Below are 13,169 nucleotides of genomic sequence, written 5' to 3' on the forward strand. Positions count from 1 at the left end.
CTGTCACGTCTGTCACATGTGCTCAGTGTAAACCTGCTTTCATCTGTGAAGAGCACAGGGCGCCAGTGGTGACTTTGCCAATCCTGGTGTTCTGTGGCAAATGGCAAGCGTCCTGCACGGTGTTGGGCTGTGAGCACAACCCCCATCCGTGGACGTCAGGCCCTCATACCACCCTCATGGAGTGGGTTTCTAACTGTTTGTGCAGACACATGCACATTTGTGGCCTGCTGGAGGTCATTTTGCGGGCTCTGGCAGTGCTCCTCCTGTTCCTCCTTGCACAAAGGAGGAGGTAGCGGTCCTGCTGCTGGGTTGTTGCCCTCCTACGGTCCCCTCCACGTCTCCTGGTGTACTGGCTTGTCTCCTGGTAGCGCCTCCAGCCTCTAGACACTAAGCTGACAGACACAGCAAACCTTCTTGCCACAGCTCGCATTGATGTGCCATCCTGGATGAGCTGCACTACTGAGCAACTTCTGTGGATTGTAGAGTCCGTCTCATGCTACCACGAGTGTGAAACATCAACCAACATTCCAAAGTGACCAAAACATCAGCCAGAAAGCATTGGTACTGAGATGTGGTCTGTGGTCCCCACCTGCAGAACCACTCCTTTATTGAGGGTATCTTGATAATTGCCAATAATTTCCATCTATTGTCTATTCCATTTGCACAACAGCATGTGAAATTGATTGTCAGTGTTGCTTACTAAGTGTTCCCTTTATTTTTTTGAGCAGTGTGTGTGTTTATATATATTACACATAGTGTTTATATCCATCCCTGACCTTGCCTTGTGTCTCTGTGCGATGCATTCTGGCACCTGCATTACGCGTGCATTAGCAGTCCATGCTTGGACTGAAATCCACGGACATTTGTACGAGTCCAAAGATGGGAATCAATTTCCTACTCAAACTGGTTCAAAACTAGTGAAGTATCAGTTTCTGTGTCAGAAGTCTCATGATTGGTGTTGAGCATTCAGATACTGTAATATCGGGTATCGGCCGATATTCGCGGTATCGGAGTTCCGATACTTTTACAATATCGAATACCGGAATCGGAAGTTCCTATAATGCCTGCGCTCTGCAGTGTCTCTGAAGGATGACAAGCTGGATGGCAGCGCTCAGCTGCGATCCAGCCTGTCATCAGAATGCCATCTCAGCGTGAGAGAATTCTCCTGATTGTTTAAAAGTCGGCGGGCGGTAAAAAGCCGCTGGCTTTTAAACAATCACACAGCGCCATACTGCTTCCCCGCAGCCTCCCACCCCAATCCTCCACTCCCCTCGCCACCTCCCATCCCGATCGTAAGTTAGGGCCGGGCGGGGAGCGCAGCAGCAGGGAGCGGGGAGCGAAGGACCCGGGCGGGGAAGCCGGCAGTGAAAAGACTTCACCGCCGGCTTTCCCGTTCTGTGCTGCGCTTTCCCGCCGGTTATTTCAAATGAACAGCTGAGGTATCAGGTGATGCTGATCAGCTGTTCATTTGAAGTTGCAGCGGTGCCCTCAGAAGGTTCATGTGAGTTCATGCTTGACTGCATTGCATGAAGTCACATGAACTTTCCCACGGCCACACAGGTCAGCCACACCTCGCAGACCATCAGACCCATCATGATTGGTGTGTGCGGGTGTCTGTGCGATGTCTGCGGGTGTGTGCGTGCAGGCAGACATTGGCCGATGTGACACTACTACTCCCATCGGCCTATGTCTGTCCCCCGTCCACTCGTGCCAGCAGGATCAGCTCGATGGGAGCAGTAGTTCCCATCAGCCTGATCCTGCTATTTAAACTGCCCCATATGTTCTTTTTGCCCCTATACACATGTTTTATTCTTTTAGGCCCCCATATATTTTTTTTGTTTTTGGTCCCCAATAAATTTTAAATACATTTCATTGGTGACCAGTGGTTACCTAAAATAAATTAGTTTATACATTACCTGTCCCCACCGATCGCCACCTAAAATAAAGTAAAAAATAAAAAACTACACCTATACTCACCTAGACACCTAATTCCCTGAAGCCATCGATCTCCTGCAATAAAATATAAAATAATAAACCACAACCTTATCCTTACCCCTCCGTAGTAGTCCACGAGTGTCCCACGAAGATCTCCAATTTAGAGCAGCCACATAGAATGTGACCGCTCTGAACCGCTGCCGCCGCTAGAATGACGGGGCCGTAAAGCAGCCCCGTCATTGCATAAGCGGGTTTGCCGGAATTCAGGCAGCGCTGCTCCGGTCAGCTCCTTTACGGCCCTGCTGTACCGTGAGAAATTCCCACGGTACAGCAGTGCCGTAAAGGAGGTCTCCGGAGCTGCGCTGACTGAATGCACTCCGGTGACCTCAGTCAGTGGCTCCCGCTGCTGGGAGCGGACGTGTTCCCGGCAGCGTGAGCTTACAGCAGCCATGCACAGCTGTCACCATCTCCAGATGTGACAGCTGTGCATGGGAGATCAGCGCAGGAACGTGGACAGGTAACTATTTTTTTTTAGTAAACTAAGAATTAAATAAAATGGTGTGTTTTATTTCAAATAATTTTTTTTTTTCTGGGTGTAGTGTGTGTTTTTTCTTTTTAACACTTTGTAGGTTAGTAATGGGGGTGTCTTATAGACGCCCATCATTACTAACCTGGGCTTCATGGCAGCTGGTACTGACATGAACCCCAACCCTATTAGCCTCGCTCTTCCACGCTGCGGTGGCAGGGGGTAAGTGCCAGAATTGGCGCATCCTATGGATGCGCCATTTCTGGGGCGGCTGATGGCTGGTGTTTCTAGCCTGGGAGGGGGCCAATATTCATGGCACCCTTCCTGGGCTATTAATATCAGCCCCCAGCTGTCTGCCTAGCCTTTGCTAGCCTTTAAAATAGGGGGGACCCCACGTCATTTTTTTAGGGGGTCTCCCATTTTAATAGCTAGTAAAGGCTAGGTATTCAGCTGGGGGCTGATATTAGTAGCCTGGGAAGCTCCGTGGGTATTACCCCCTTCCCAGGCTTCAAACATCTGCCCCAGCTGTCTGCTTAACCTCCGCTAGAGACTAAAATGATGGGGGATCCCACGCCAATTTTTTTTTTTAATAAATACTTTATTTTAACACTAAATGACACTTGAGGGGTTAATAAAGATGCAGTCCCTAAATTATTATTTATTTTTTAATTAATTTTTCCCAAAAATGTTGACGTGGGCTTTGCCATATTTTTGTATGCCAGCCAGGTACAGCATCCAGGAACGGGCTGCCCCCAACTCCTAGATGCCTATATGTACCTGGCCGGACACAACAATATAGGGAAGCCATTTTTTTTTTTTTTTATTATTTCATGAATTTCATGAAATAAGTTTAAAAAAAAAAAAAAAATACGTGGGGCTTCGCCCTATTTTTGTGTCCAGCCAGGTACAACTAAGCAGCTGGGGGCTGGAATCCACAGCGCAGGGTGGCCCAAGCTTTGTGGGCCCCCCCCTGCTGCGAACTGCAGTCCGCAGCCACCCCAGAAAATGTTGCGTTCATAGAAGCGCCATCTTCTGGCGCTGTATCCAGCTCATCCAGGGCCCTGGTGCAGTGGCTCACTGGGTAATAAAGGGGTTAGGGCCAGCTTTGCATTATCAGCTGTCCCTAAGCCTGAAATTCATGGGGTCACACCAATATTATACATGACCGCCATGAATTTCTAGTAAAGTATTTACAAAAAAACACAACACCCAGAATAAAGTCCTTTAATTGAAATAAACACACAATTCTTTATTGTTCTAAATTAAACCATACTTACCATCACGCCCATTCCAGCTGAAGCCAACGATCTCGTGCAATAAAAGAAAAATAATAAAGCAACATCACCCTTACCTTTCGATGATTCCCAGGACAGCTCCAGCTCTGCTACATCGAGATGACAGGCTGGATGGCAGCCGAAAGCTGCCATCCAGCCTGTCATCCCGCAGACACTGAGAAGCGCAGGCATGCTTGTGCTCCTCAGTGTTAGGCTGTGACGGCATCCAGATGAGCCGAGTCTCTCACGCTCACCGCATGCGCAGGAGAATTCTCCCACGCTGTCAGTGACGAGCATGAGGTGAGCCGAGTTCATTGTCGGCTCATCTGGATGCAGTCACAGCCAGACACTGAGGAGCGCAATCATGCCTGCGCTTCTCAGTGTCCGCGGGATGACAGGCTGGATGGCAGCTTTCGGCTGCGATCCAGCCTGTCATCTCGATGTAGCAGAGCTGGAGCTGTCCTGGGAACCATCGAAAGGTAAGGATGATGTTGCTTTATTATTTTTCTTTTATTGCAGGAGATCATTGGCTTCAGCTGGAATGGGCGTGACGGTAAGTATGGTTTAATTTAGAACAATAAAGAATTGTGTGTTTATTTCAATTAAAGGATTTTATTCTGGGTGTTTGTGTTTTTTTTAACTTTGACTATGGGGTTAGTAACGGGGGTGTCTTATAGACGCCTCTCCATTACTAACCTGGGCTTGATGTCAGCTGGCATTATAACCTGACATCAACCCCAACCCTATTACCCCACTGCCACCGCTACAGGGCAGTGGGAAGAGCGAAGCTAAGTGCCAGAACTGGCGCATCCCATGGATGCGCCATTTCTGGGGTGGCTGACGGCTGGTGTTTCTAGCCTGGGAGGGGGCCAATATTCATGGCACCCTTCCTGGGCTATTAATATCAGCCCCCAGCTGTCTGCCTAGCCTTTGCTAGCTATTAAAATAGGGGGGACCCCACGTCATTTTTTTTTTGGGGGGGGGGTCCCCCATTTTATTAGCTAGTAAAGGCTAGGTATTTAGCTGGGGGCTGATATTAGAAGCCTGGGAAGCTCCGTGGGTATTACCCTCTTCCCAGGCTTCAAACATCTGCCCCAGCCGTCTGCTTAACCTCCGCTACAGACTAAAATTACGGGGAACCCCACGCCAGTTTTTTTTTTAATAAATCCTTTATTTTAACACTAAATGCCAAGTACCGCTGCTGAATTGCCGGCCGGCATTTTTAAAGAGACGGTGCATGAAAACACTAATATTTTTTTAAATATATCCTTTACACTAAATGACAAGTACAGTAAGCAACACTGTCACTGTACTTCATATATATATGTGACGGACATGTTTATCTAATCTATGTGTGAAGCTCCATTCTTTCTGTTCTAAATTGTCGGGTACCGGTGTATGCCGCTGCTGAATTGCCGGCTTTTCATGTTTCACTGTGAGCACTGTTCCCATCGATTTGGGCAACCACCTCCCCCAATACTTTCTACATTATTGTTAGTTGTTTTCCTTCATGTAGAATTAACCTACAAGGAAAGAAAGGGTTTATTTTCATTCCGATATTTGTGTCCCATTGACTTGCATTGGTTTCCGGTATCGGAATCGGCGATATCCGATACTTTTTGGGTATCGGCCCGATCCAATCCGATCCGATATTTCCTGATATCGGAAGGTATCGCTCAACACTACTCATGATAGCAACATTTGCTTCATAAATAAGGAAAAAATTAAGTCACACGGCAACCGTGGTTGACAGTATTCCATGAGCAGAGTCTAATTCTTGTTATGTGTTAGGGATCCCAATGTCAAATCATGATGCAATTAATGACAATCATAGGTTGTTTGATTATGTCCTCAGATATTATGACATTTGTTTTGGCAACTCCTTGATATGTACGTCAAGGAATTATTACTGCCCAGACTGGCTTTCGGTGGAAATTTTAGGCGACTTGTAGGGCGAGAAGTTGTTTTTATTTTAAACAAGGGTTAAAATTTGCTGTATATACCTAGTTCATTAGATGCCTCAATAAAATTTTTATTTGTTCTTTATGACATCTGCCATTATATCTGAGTTTTTGCAATATTTATATTATGCATTTCATAATCTTGATATGCATGTGTGCACTTATTATTGTGCCATTGATCAAAAGTGGCTACAACTGATCTACATCTACTGTTCTAAAGAGTCGCTCTTAAGAAAAAAAAAAAAATCCACTAGAAAGTTTAAAACTCTTGCATATTTTGAAAGTTCACCCAATGCACCTAAAACTCATACCATACAATTTCAACTATGGATTTCTCAAAAAACAGCAAAACATATGTTTCTACAAAAAAGGTACAAATTGTCTCTTCAGAGAGGAAGAGGACCAGAACTGTAGTGCCACATACAGGAAGGAGCAATCCTAAAATATTGACTCTTAATGAGCCTTATCACATGACTTAGGATATACGCCAGAACCAGAATCTCAATTTGCAGACACTGTGTTTCGGAGTACAGCCCCCAGTCAGTGCAAAGTGTGAGTTCTGGTTTGAGTAGGTGAGAAGCGTCAGACCGGTATCTAAAGGGTAACATTTCTCCTTGCGGAGAGCGACATGTTAAGCAGGTCACGGTGAGGAGACAATTTGCATAGACAATAGCAAAAAATTCAGTAGAAAATGCAAGGGTGTCAAACACCTCCAATCCAGTTTCAATATCAAAGCCACATAACCTGTTATATAACTCAATGCGTTTCTCCGCTCCATGAGGTTCATCAGGAGTAGATGTAACAGGTAAATATTAGAAAAAACAGAGATAATTATAATAATAATAATTAATTTAATTAGAGATAAATCACTTAGCTAGTCAGAGGCCATCACATATGGCGTCACGTGTAGCAGAGAGACAATGCTTCAACAAGTAAGCCGACACTTGTATATACATCTACTAGGGCTTGCATCTACATCCCAAGCATCTCTTGCATCTATAAGCATTCTCTCCAACTGCACTTGGCATATGTGATATTGACTGTTTTTCTATCTAGCAACAGGGCCATACAGGGCTAGCAGGGAGAGCCGCCGAGGAGCGGGGGCGCCACTGGCGTAGGAATAAGGGTGCCAACCTCCGCTGTTAGGCAAGGGCGAGTTTGAGTGGTTAATAGGGACATATAGGTTTTTTTTGTTTTTTTTTCTACATATGGTTTTCCACTTGGGTGGTTTGTCTGTTGTATTTTATTAAAAGTTATATTTTAATTCTACACCTGCATACGTAATGATCAATGGTGAATTCTTGATATTATTAAGGTACTGAATTTATTACTTGACGGTGAATTACCCCTCCGCGTTGCGCAAAAATTTTGATTCATTGGCCTCATTGTTTTTTTCCTCGGTTAAAAATACGACACTTTCATTTTTGTCATTACAAATAATTTTATTCTAAATGGAATCTTTAAATTAAATCACAGAATTTGTTAACCAACTAAAGAATGCAAAAAAATAAACTAAAGATAAAAAAAAAAAAAAAAAAAGTAGGTATTAAAAACAGAATAGCCCCGATTCAAAGTATTTACGCAAGGAAAGTGGCGTAAAACACTTCGAAAGTCACAAATTTTCTTGCGTAGCATGGAGTTGCACACAAATTTATCAACTTTTGGCATTGTCACATCAGTTTCAGCCAGCTAGGCAAAAATGGGAGGAGCTGGGGTGGACAGGGCTTAGCAACGTCCACCCGTCAAATTCATCAATATTGGTGGTGTTCTTTAATCCATAAATGTTACTCCAGCCCCTAGCTGGAGTAGCATTTCTGGTGAGGCACAAAAGACATACTCTATCTAATGAATTCAGTGCATCCTGCTTCAAAGCGCCCTTTCATTGGCGGTTACAATATCAGTCTTTGTTAAATAAGACCAATCATTTAAAAAAAAAAAAAAATGCAGCAAAAGCCACTGAAAAGTCCAGAAAAATACATGTTATAAATTGTATTTGTTTATCTGTACGTAAAACAGAACAAACAGAATGTCAAGACACAGGTGTGAACAAAGTGGAAAAACACTGCCAAGAAAGTGTTTATGAAGGAAGCCTAAATAAAACATTTTTACCTCCCAGTTGTATACTTAGACTGGAGTCACACGGCCGTCGATTCTCTCAAGCAATATTAGGGCTGATTCTAAAATACTCTCAGATCAAACTCTGTCAGAGTTTGAGCCGAGTGTCAGTGCACTGTGCTCCCATTCTCTCCCTGGAGAAGACGGAGGAAGTCATTTGTCCTCAGAGTGCTGTCCGACGTTTCACACACACTCCTAGACTTGTATAGTTTTCTCATGCCGAATTGGCATGAAAAGAAAAGAAAAAAAATAATAATTGCAGATTTGAGCTGCTCTTAGGTGCATAGCATGTTGTTGAAAGGCATAGACATGGGTGCAGGCATTTAGCTCATGTTACTAAGCCTATGACGCCCATCATTTGTAAGTGACAGAAAACTTTACAAGACTCTTAAATGTTTTTGCGGTGTTCACACAAGGTAGAGGACGGTAATTATATATGTTTACTAGTTGAGTTTAGGAATGGAATACCATAACAAGACCTTATGTAATTCTCATGACAACTTCTTGTTTTTTTTTACATGGGGACAATAACAGTCTAAACCAGGGGTCTCAAATACGCGGCCCGCAGACACCATAGACCCCGATCGTGGCCTGGTCCAGGAGCTACCGACATCGGCGCTTTAGTTTAGTGTATTGCCGTGCAGAGACCGGCTCTCTGCACAGCAATACCAATGCCAGCCGCTGGCCTATCAGAGGCTAGCAGCTGACATCTGCGTCCCAGCGCAGCGGCGTATGACGTCACTGTCACTACAGCGCTTATGTCGGTTGCTCCTGGACCGGGCCGCGATTGTCAAGGGGTCTATGGTGCTGCATGTGCAGGATGCCGAGGGAACGGAGGACAGGTGAGAAGAATCTTTTTTTTTTCCCCTCTGTTGTTATGTGCACTATGGGCACCTGGATGGGGGACATTCCTACAATATGGGGACCAGGATGGGGGCAATACTGCAACATGGGGACCCGGATGGGGCAATACTGCAACATGGGGACCAGTTCAAAACGTGTATAGAAAAAAAATGGTATCACTAAAAATGTCACTTTGTCATGCAAAGAATGCGGCCCCCCAAATTAAATTTTTTTCCGTATGCGGCCCATATACCCAGCTCAGTTTGAGACCCCTGGTCTAAACCTAGGTCTATCTTATGCAAGTAAAGCAGAAATAGTATCTACAGTAATTAGAAAAAAAAAAATACTCATTTTATTTTGGTTGCATTTGCTTATCATTTTCAAGATTGGAGCTTGCAGTCTGTGAAAAGCACCATTGTTTGATACACTCAAAAGGCTGAAAGCCTGTCCTGTTCTCACAGCTACATGGCTCATTTGCGTGAGCAGCAAATGATCAGGGTATCAGCCTCTGAATGTACAGAAGAGTTTTCATTCAGGTACCCCAGAGAGATCTTGAAAATTATGGGATTTGAAACAATGTATATTAGAGGGTAATTGCCAAGTTAGTAAAGTATCCCTGATCAATTCATATTTAGGACTGCTGGGGCAAGCAGTATTTTCAGCATTCCCATGGACAAACTACTTAAAATCAGAACCCTCCTTTAAATGACTGATAAACAGGTATTGCTCATATAAGAACTAGATATATTATCATGACATAAAGCTAATATAGTCTATGAATATTATGACACATGGAAAGATTATTTTTATACAAACCTCCTGCATGCAGCACAGCCATCATAATTGATGGGAACCAGGATATCTCAGTGTTTGTTGCCTGGAAGGAGTTCTGGAGGTCCGTATAAAACACTCCAATGGAGGAAGGAAATCCGAGCGTCAATCCATGGGTTAACATTGCAGCAACAAGCACCCCCCATGCCCATGGTCCATCAGGGGTCTCCATTTTGACACAGGTGGCTTCCTATGGTGTAATCTGCACAATGAGAGGAGTTGTGTATAAATCCATACTTGCTGTGAAACCACTTAGTTCCCATTTTCAGAATCACACACATATTTAGTAACATAATGGCTAAAATTGCTAATTTTGGCCATTTAGAGATATTAGGCATGCACAATGTAATGTCCATTAGTAGTGTATCTGTACAAAGAGTAATAGAAAAACTAGTAATATAAATCAAATTATCATAGACGAAAAGAACTCCAGACAGATGAGCCTCATGAAGTGAGGAATGCTGATAGGTAAGGATGAGCAAATGTGTGAGTAAGAGCTTTGCTAGTGTTAGAACATGTGCAATATGGACGTCTGGATAAGGCCTGTTTTTTTTCCATTATAATCTACACGGCTGTTCACATGTCCATGTTTTTCTTTTTTTTTTTTTAACAGACCATGTTTCTGTGCAAAACTCACAGAGACAAGTCCATTTATTTCTGGTAGCACGGATGAAAAAGGTCAATAAAAGTCTATAGGTCCATAACACACAAAAGAGATATGGCATTTATGTGCGCTCCATGTTTAGCACTGTATAGGAGAAACTTTGCAATGTATTTCTTTTAGCCATCTGTGAAAAACAGTGATGACACTGATGGTACAAACAGACATACAGATGACACCAGGACCATTTTTTTAACACACACAGGCATGTCTCAATCAGACATCCGTTTTTTCACGGATAGAACATGTACCCATTATCTATGGGTCTGGTCACGTCTGGATTTTTTAAAAGTAAAACCAAAATAAAAAACAAACAAAACACAGGTATATCCAATTTTCTCCCAAGTCACAGATTAAAGTCACGCAAATAAGTACAAAACATTGATGACGCTTGGACCATTTATTGAATGGGTGAAAAATCACAGACATCGGAATGAGGCTTTACTCTGATAGTATTTCAGCCTCTTGTGTAGGGAAATTCATTTATTTGATTTTTAACATATAAAATATGTTAAGGGAAATCTGAATCCATTTAATAGGAAATATTCCCATTGCAAAATTCTAGTTGAGTGTATTTCCATAGATTCATTAATCTCTACTAATATGCTTAAGACTGTGGTCCATGTTCTAATACAGGATTATGTTTCTCAGGGAGATTGAAGACGTGTACAACAGTATATGATGTTTTAGCTCATCTCTATGATCATGGTGCAGGTTTTCATAGGGGCCCTGTACAACTTGCTTTAATATCAGTGGCCTTAAAACATAGTGGCTTAAAGCCATGTTCTCCAGTGTTGTCTGTATGGCAATAATCTCTGGGACCGAGAGAACTGATGTGAGCCTAGGTGCATATACAACAGTCTACAAACACAGGAACTCATAGCCACATCACATCCATATAGCAGCAGTGCCTGTCCGCGCTGTAGGTCATCATGTGCTAGAATAATGTCAGTTTGTATTTATAGCACTTGACTGCAGGACAGAATTTATCAATCTCGACTGACAAAACATAAAACCTAGGAAAAAAAATAAAGAAACTACTTCTGCCTGGGATAGAATCTCAAAACAATTCAATTGACTAAGCATCAGACATATATACTGTATATATATATATTTATTACACGCATACATATTTTGTAATAAGCACATACGTATAACTTACAACTTCACACAGCAATATATATATATGTACACACAGGGATGAGCCAGAACGTTAAAACCACCGACAAGTGAAGAAGATAGCATTTATCTTGCTACAATGGCACCTGTCAAGGGTGAGAGGTTAGGCAGCAAGTGAGTCAGCACTTGATAATGACATTTTTAAAACGGACATGCATTTTCCACGAGTGTCCACACCAAAACATACAATAGCAATCTGCTTTGTTTATTGATTTCGTTTATTCATTTAACCCAGATTTTAAATGACTTTTTTGGCTGCAGAATTTTTGCAATTCTGCACTAAAAACACAACTGCTCCCCCCCCCCCCCAAGCTCCCCATAGAAGTCTATGAGCGGGGGGGGGGATGCCCAGCTCTGTTACATTACTAATACACAATAGGTGTGAGTTCACGAAATCACATACACCTTACTACTCTTAGGCCACGGCCCCACTATCAGTATTCGGTCAGTATTTTTTCTCAGGAGTTGGAGACAAAACCAGGAGTGGGTGATAAATGCAGAATTGGTGACTTGTTTCTATTATACCTTTTCTCTGATTGTTCCTCATCTGGTTTTGGCTCCCACTCCTGAGAAAAATACTGACCAAATACTGATAGTGGGGTCCTGCTCTTAAATGCAGCAAAGTTTTTATAATAATACAAAAAAATAAAAACACATCTACACTTTATGGGAACATGGCCTAAGAAGCTGAGCATGCAATAGTGAGTACCTACCAAAAGCGGTCCAAAGAATGGCAATCTGAAGACTAGCAACAGCGTCATGGCTGCTCAAGTGCTATTTGCATGGGGTGCAAAGGTCCGGTCCCACAGAAGATTTAACATAGCACAAAACAAAAAGTGCTGGTTGCCTTCAAAGGTCCAATGAATGCCACACCTCGACCAGTGAGCTGCGTGTGGAGGACCTACATAATGTTAGATAGGTGGTTTTAACAAAATGTCTGATCCTTGTGTGCCTACAGATACAGCAAACCATTCACGCAAAGACATATTCCACCTCTCCTGAATGCATCACATAGATAAACATGCAGAGTAGAACATGCGTAAAACCTAAGATGTGACATACTGATAGTTTCCATGTACAGATTAACAGCTGACACACAGCCATGACAAACCACAGATGAAATAGGATTTTCTGTTCCTTCTTAACTTCCTCCTAGATATCACAGTTACCTTTCATACAGCTTCTCAAAAGCCACACATGACCACTTAGAAAAGTTCTTACTAGTGGATCTGCTCCTTCAGCCCAACACAAAAACTCTCCTTTCTGGAGCCACTATATGCGCAGTTACTTTAGTATTGGTACCTGGCGTGTCATCCTAGGTCACCTTTAGGTCTGCAGCCTTCCTCCTCTCTGTTACCTGTGACAGGTGTAATCTAGCTGCTCTCCTCCCTCACCAGGACACACCTGCAGTGCCTAGCCTGACATTCCCTCCCCTTTCACCTGCATCAGAGGGACACCTGGCGTCAGGTAATCGTGACACAGCATCTGCACAGTACACGGGCATGCAGTGAGTTGTATGGGGTATAGGGTGGGGCAACCTGGGCATCACCTCTCACCCACTGCAATCAACTGGACAGTAAACCATAATTAACTCGAAGGGCTACAACCTTAAGATGAGTTTTTGGTGATTCATGGGCCACATTCAGTATTTCGTCAGTATTTTCCATCAGTATTTGTAAGTTAAAATCAGGAGTGGAACAATCAGAGAAAAGTATAATAGAAACACGTCACCACTTCTGGATTTATCACCCACTCCTGGTTTTGGCTTACACATACTGATGTAAAAAACTGACCAAATACTGAATGTGTGCACGTCAACCAAGAGACAAAAACTGCAAAAGTGT

The 13,169-nt window shown here is 43.2% G+C and overlaps 1 protein-coding gene across 7 annotated transcripts in view; it reads right to left on the minus strand.

Annotated features, from left to right (window-relative positions):
* The window catches only part of SLC16A5 (solute carrier family 16 member 5), a 109,242-nt gene that overhangs the window by 80,705 nt on the left and 15,368 nt on the right, over positions 1-13,169 (minus strand). For 2 of the 7 annotated variants that reach the window (XR_012270524.1, XM_073663146.1), the window contains exons 1-2: positions 12,628-12,758; positions 9,471-9,687 (exon numbers count right to left, since the gene is read on the minus strand). Coding sequence is in view for 6 of the 7 variants with exons in the window: in XM_073663146.1 (XP_073519247.1) it covers positions 9,471-9,657 (187 nt within the window). In the remaining variant the exon portion in view is untranslated. Of the gene's footprint in view, positions 1-9,470; positions 9,688-12,038; positions 12,227-12,494; positions 12,759-13,169 lie in introns of those variants that run through there. The other 5 variants (XM_073663148.1, XM_073663151.1, XM_073663149.1 and 2 more) reach the window with 5 other exon arrangements.

This window comes from Phyllobates terribilis, unplaced genomic scaffold (assembly GCF_046119375.1).
Source record: "Phyllobates terribilis strain yellow unplaced genomic scaffold, ASM4611937v1 Scaffold_100__1_contigs__length_5926523, whole genome shotgun sequence".
In the NCBI taxonomy this organism is placed as follows: Eukaryota; Metazoa; Chordata; class Amphibia; order Anura; family Dendrobatidae; genus Phyllobates; species Phyllobates terribilis.